General features: G+C 46.9%; 1 protein-coding gene across 4 annotated transcripts in view; it reads right to left on the bottom strand.

Moving 5' to 3' along the window:
* Positions 1-4,909: 4,909 nt before the first annotated feature.
* The window catches only part of TMC5 (transmembrane channel like 5), a 40,122-nt gene continuing 38,734 nt past the window's right edge, over positions 4,910-6,297 (bottom strand). For all 4 annotated transcript variants that reach the window (XM_060124113.1, XM_060124115.1, XM_060124114.1 and 1 more), the window contains one exon: positions 4,910-5,619. In XM_060124113.1, coding sequence (XP_059980096.1) covers positions 5,573-5,619 — 47 coding nt within the window. In that variant the 3' untranslated portion in view covers positions 4,910-5,572. The remainder of the gene's footprint in view (positions 5,620-6,297) is intronic.

Raw genomic sequence — 6,297 nt, 5'->3', positions numbered from 1 at the left:
AGATATCTAAACTGCATGACTTCCATGCCACGTTATGACTGGAGTGACAAGAGGAAGAGAAAGGGACCAAAGAAAACATCTGAGGACTGAATTCCCCCTTTGGTTTACCTGCAGAGGCTATACAGCAACTGACAGGGAAGAAATTCTCTTGGGGGCAGCACAGAGTTCACAACATCCCTTCTGTGGTGTGAAGACCTTTTGAGAGCCAGAAGTTCTCTGTCTCTTGACCTTTGTCCCAAATCCCTATTGCACTTGACTCAGCCAGGCCCAATTAAGGATTGAGATCCTATGCTAAGGTGGTCGTGGGCCTTGAAGAATGGAGAATTCAGATGAAGAAAGAAGGTGTTAATTACTTACTTGGAAGGTTTAGTAAAGGGGTTAAAAACAGGATTTTATTTTTTTGGCTGCATTGGGCCTTCTTTGCTGCACGCGGGCTTTCTCTAGTTGTGGTGAGCTGGGCTACTCGGCTACTCTTCGTTGCAGTGCGCAGGCTTCTCATTGTGGCAGCTTCTCGTTGTGGATCATGGATTTCAGTAGTTGCAGCACACAGGCTCAGTAGTTGTGGCTCACGGGCTCTAGAGTGCAGGCTCAGTAGTTGTGGCGCACGGGCTTAGTTGTTCCGCGGCATGTGGGATCTTCCCGGACCAGGGCTTGAACCCATGTCCCCTGCATTGGCAGGAGGATTCTTAACCACTGTGCCACCAGGGAAGTCCCAACAACAGGATTTGACATCAGAAAAAGTTAAATCTGAATTCCTAATCTCTAGCTCTATGACCTTGGGCAAGTCATATAGCTAGTGTCTTGAATTCATCTCTAAAATAGGGGCAGTATTAGTACCACGGCAGGGGTAGTTGTGATTAAAGGAAAGAGTACATGTAAAATGCTTGTTTATAACTAAGATTTATGGACTGCCTACCATGTACTGGACACTGTTTCAAATGCTTTCTATGTGTTTACTCTGCTACAACACCATGAGGTCAAGGTACCATTATAATTCCATTTTACAGTGAAGAAAACCAAAGCCCAAGGAAGTTAAGTAACTTACCTAAAGTCACAGACAGTAATAGGATAAGGATTCAGGCCCAGATTATGTAATTCCAGAGCCCACACTCTAAACCCAGGCTTATCCTTTTTTCTGTCGCTTAGCAAGGGCTCAGTCATGAGAAACGTTCCCAGCACTCCTTGCAGTGCCTGTCACAGTAGACAATAAAAGTTGTAAGAGGGCTTCCCTGGTGGCGCAGTGGTTGAGAGTCCGCCTGCCGATGCAGGGGACACGGGTTTGTGCTCCGGTCTGGGAAGATCCCACATGCCGCGGAGCGGCTGGGCCCGTGAGCCATGGCCGCTGAGCCTGCGTGTCCGGAGCCTGTGCTCCGCGGCAGTGAGAGGCCCGCGTACCGCAAAAAAAAAAAGTTGTAAGAATGAGTTGTGGGATAGCCAAGTGGAAATTTCCTTGAGGAACCTGAATATAGACCTAGAGTGAGGTAAAGATTTGGGAGTGTAATGATTCAGTAGCATCAACAAATGAGCCGTCCAAAGATAGCATTCTTTCCAAGAAAGTCAATAGGGATAAAAATCACATCCTCTGCTGTTCATTGGACTGCCCCTGTGTTCTCAGAATGGTGGAGACAGATAACCTGGAAGGGCTACCTGAAAAAGCTTGAGAAACCCACTGCTTACTTCATTAAACAATACTCATTTTCTTATTTGGAGATGAGCGTGCAATCTTGTCCTGACAAGAATTGCACTAAGACATGAATACTCTTTATTAGACAAGAATCTCTAAATGACACCATTTCCTGAAGTGGGAATAATGCTTCAACAGGACAGTCAACCACAGCTTTGAGGACAAGGCAAGGTGGAAGTTAATGAAGTGTTCCAGACATCCACTCAAACCTTAGCATGGAGTGACGGTTACTGTAGGGCAAAGTTACTTGATTTCTTTGATCAAAAATACTGAAGGGCTTCCCTGGTGGCACGGTGTTGAGAGTCCGTCTGCTGATGCGGGGGACACGGGTTCGTGCCCCGGTCCGGGAGGATCCCACATGCCACGGAGCGGCTGGGCCGGTGAGCCATGGCCGCTGAGCCTGCGCGTCTGGAGCCTGTGCTCCGCAGCGGGACGGGGCCACAGTGGCGAGAGGCCCGTGTACCGCGGGAAAAAAAAAAAATACTGAAGATTAATGACCTGTGTGTTCCTTTGTCAAACTTTAAATTACGCTCAAAATCTGACAGCAGGACACCAAGTGTTAAGAAGAGGATGGAGATCAGCTGGGCAGAGGGTTCTCAAAGAATGTTGTCCTTTGAGGCTGAAAGGGGTTCCTGGGCCCAATTCTAGTGTGTTCTGTGTGTGGAGGCTTCCTCACATCAACAACAAGCAATTCTCAGTCGCTGGCAGGGTCCTTCAGAATCCAGCTCAGTTCTGACACTATCTACCCAGAGATAGAATCAGATTCCATGGGTAAAGGGCTCAGTCCCAGACGACCATCCTCCAGATGCCAGCTGCAAGCACAGGGTGTTACCCGCAATTGTGACTGAATGGCTATAAATCAGATATTCCCACAGTCCCCTCCTCAGGTTTGATTATTTGCCAGAACAGCTCACAGAACTCAGGAAAACCCATTCACTCACTAGATCACCGGTTTATTATGGGAGGCTATTAAAAGGCTACATACCCACAGCCAGATGAAGACATGCATTGGGCAGGTCCTACGCAGAGGAGCGTCTGTCCTCCCGGAGGACAAGGTCCTACGCAGAGGAGCGTCTGTCCTCCCGGAGGGCAAGATCCTACGCAGAGGAGCTTCTGTCCTCCCGGAGGGCAAGGTCCTACACAGAGGAGCTTCTGTCCTCCCGGAGGGCAAGGTCCTACACAGAGGAGCTTCTGTCCTCCCGGAGGGCAAGGTCCTACGCAGAGGAGCTTCTGTCCTTCCGGAGGGCAAGTCCTACGCAGAGGAGCTTCTGTCCTCCCGGAGCTTGGGGCCAGGCATGGGGGCACACGGAAGTGTCAGAAGTGTTCTGTTTCCCCCACATGGAATCTCTCCAAAAAGAAGGGTAAAAAGCTGTCCTTTTGTTTTTTGTTCTTTGGGGGTTTTTTTTGCGGTACGCGGGCCTCTCACTGCCGTGGCCTCTCCTGCTGCGGAGCACAGGCTCTGGACGCGCAGGCTCAGCGACCATGGTTCACGGGCCCAGCCACTCCGCGGCATGTGGGATCTTCCCGGACCGGGGCACGAACCCGTGTCCCCTGCATCGGCAGGCGGACTCTCAACCACTGTGCCACCAGGGAAGCCCCCCTAGAAATTTTTGGTGCAATATTCTTAGCTCACTATTTGCATGTTCAGTAAGTGCCTCAGGTGACTTTTATGGTCAAGCAAGTTCAGAAAGCACTACTCTAGATTCTAGCTCAGTTGTTCTCAGCCTTGGCTTCCCACTGAAACCATCTGAGAGCTTTCAGGGAAAACTATGGATTCCTGATTTAGTTGGTCTAGAGTGGGCAGGGCCTGGGTCTGGCTGTTCAAACAGCTCCATGTGTGATCCTGGGTGCAGCGAGCAATGAGAGCCCTGCTGCCTGATGAGAGGTCCTGATGGGACTGGGGGTGAGTTTCCCCTATTACGGGCTGAACGGTATTGACCCAAAATTCATATGGTGAAGTCCTGACCTCCAGTACCTCAGAATGTAACCATATTTGGAGATAAGTCCTTTAAAGATGTGACTTAGTTAGAATGAAGCCATTAGGTTGGGTCCTAATCCAATCTGTCTTGTGTCCCTATAAGATGAGGAAATTTGGACACAAAGGTACACCAGGATGTGTGCACCGAGGAAAGACCATGTGAGGACACAGCGAGAAGGTGGCCATCTACAGGCCAAGGAGAGAGGCCTCAGAATGAAACCAAAACTGTGGACACTGACTGTGGACACCTTGATCTTAGACTTCCCACCTCTGGAACTGTGAAAAAAATGAATTTGTGTTGTTTAAGCCTCCAGTCTGTGCTATGGGTTATGGCAGCTCTAGCAAACTAATATATCCCCTATATCTCAAGACTAAGGATGTGAGGATGTTACACACATCCAAATGTGTGTGTGAGACCTACAGACTAGATCTTTCTACTGTGTCTGCTCCTCCAGGAGAAGCAGGGGCTACACTGAAGTAAAGATAAGAGGTGAATGGAGAAGCAGTCCGGATATAAGCCCTGAGCATATGGGAAGTGAGCAAAAATGATGCTTCCAGAGGGAGTTCACATTTCAGTGCAGAAGCACAGATAGCATTAGGATAACACAGAGGGGAAAAAAATCCCATCAAACATCAATTCCACAGACTGCCTTCACTGACCCCACAGACAAGTTAAGTCTCCCGTCGTCCCTTGGGCTTCTCCTTCATGGCACCTGCTATAAGTAATTACTGTTTAATTATTAAGTTCCTGCCAAAAGTGATGTGCTAGACAGTATATGAGAGTGGAGGCTGTGTCTTGACTTGTGCACCATCTTGTTCCCCACCACGTGGTACATATTTGTTGAACGAAGGGATGAACGAAGAAGCACTTCTAGCAACCACTAGCAAAGATGGTACCAAAAGAACTGAATTCAGCTGATGAATGATTTAGTGAGCAAATAAGTCAATGAAGAAGTGAACCAATGACTGAGCACTGACTGGATGTTTGTGTTTTAAATTCGTCTTAAATGTTTTCTAAATTCAGTTCCCATTAGATTTCATGACAGTGATTACCCAAGAGGAGATTTCTCCTCCCGAGTAATTTGGTAATGGCAGTTTTCTGCTGGACTCTTCCGTTTTAAGTAGAGTCAGGTGCCTTGTGAATCATTTAGGAAATCTGCAAAAAAATGCTTTATACATGTATGTGTGCATATGTACACACACACACATATACATACACATACATATTCAATATATATATTCCACACATCACCACCGATTTCATGTTTGGTTCAACGTAAGACTCTGATGATCATGTATAAAACCTCACAGGGGTAGAGTCCCAGTCCACACATGCCCACCCCAGTCCAATCCAAAAGACTCATGTACTCAATGTGCAGTAAAGTTCATAGACAAGCCCTCTGGTTGTTTCTCACCTTTGGGAAAAATGGGGATGTTTTCAGTGCAAAGTCATGAATAAATGCACTTTCCAAAATTCAGAGGCTTCACATCCCTGATCGAGGGTCACATTTTTATTCAGACTGGACCATTTGTCTGAGCACCAGTCTCCAAACCTTTGCCAGGTCTGGGAGTTCTGGGAGCGGCGATTTCTAAGGATCAATCATTCATATGCGTCTCTCTTAAACTACAACTCTTCCCAGGTTTTTGTGAACTAGTTCAAATATTACAACAATCTTTACTGGAAAATCTCAAATATTTTGTCTGGAAAAATCAGCAATTCAGGTGTAAAAACAACAGCAGGAAGTGCCCAATTTTACTTCTGTATTTACATTGTAGTCAGTTTCCACTCCTGGCTACAGACTTGAATTTCCCATCTGGGAATCTCCTAAAGGCCCAGGTGTCATGGAGGAAGCTGCTCCATCTTCATCTTCTCTCCTTATTTGGTTGGTGTCTGGGTACCACAATAATTATCAGGCCTTTGGATTATCTTCTTGAACTGATCGCCTAAATCGCAGGTCTGGGTTTGATACAGGAGAAGAGAAGTTAGCACAGAGGCACACTGCCCCGTATCTCCAAGGGAAAAACCAAATTAGCTTTCAAGATCCCGCAGCTTCTCAGGCCTTCCTTGCCTCCTCCTTTTAAGTTTCTTCAATTCTCTCCCTTGAACTCCCATCATTGGATGCTGTCAGTGAATGCTATTCCAAAAAGATGAATGGGTTTATTTGTTTTGTTTCCTCCCCAACATTCATTCCCCTCCTGGCATCAGCCACATGTTTTCTTTGGAAAGCCACCCTTCTCCACTCTCTCAGTCCCTGTGGTCTGTATGTTTGTACCACCTGTATCTAGAGATGAGGTCTGCGACTCAGATCTGGCCAATGAAATCATCACAGTCTCTTGGCCACAGCAATTGTTTCAGATCCAATGAAACACAATGAGAATCTGGATCTCTTTCACACTAGACTTGAATCTGAGAAGATACAAGAAGCTAAGAAAGCTGTCTTGTAATTATCAGGAGATAACGTGGAAAAGAACTGAACAGAAAGAAACCAGATTCTGCCAACATACTGTGAGACCCTGCTTCTGGCCACACCTAAAGCAAGAATTATTGTTGAGTTTTGGCTAAAGCCAGTTTGGGCCAGTTCTTGCAATTGAACGAGTGACTGATACAGGAGCAGTTCTGACCCTCTGTCTTGGG

This window comes from Lagenorhynchus albirostris, chromosome 15, assembly GCF_949774975.1.
Source record: "Lagenorhynchus albirostris chromosome 15, mLagAlb1.1, whole genome shotgun sequence".
In the NCBI taxonomy this organism is placed as follows: domain Eukaryota; kingdom Metazoa; phylum Chordata; class Mammalia; order Artiodactyla; family Delphinidae; genus Lagenorhynchus; species Lagenorhynchus albirostris.
This window is presented reverse-complemented; position numbering and strand designations above follow the sequence as displayed.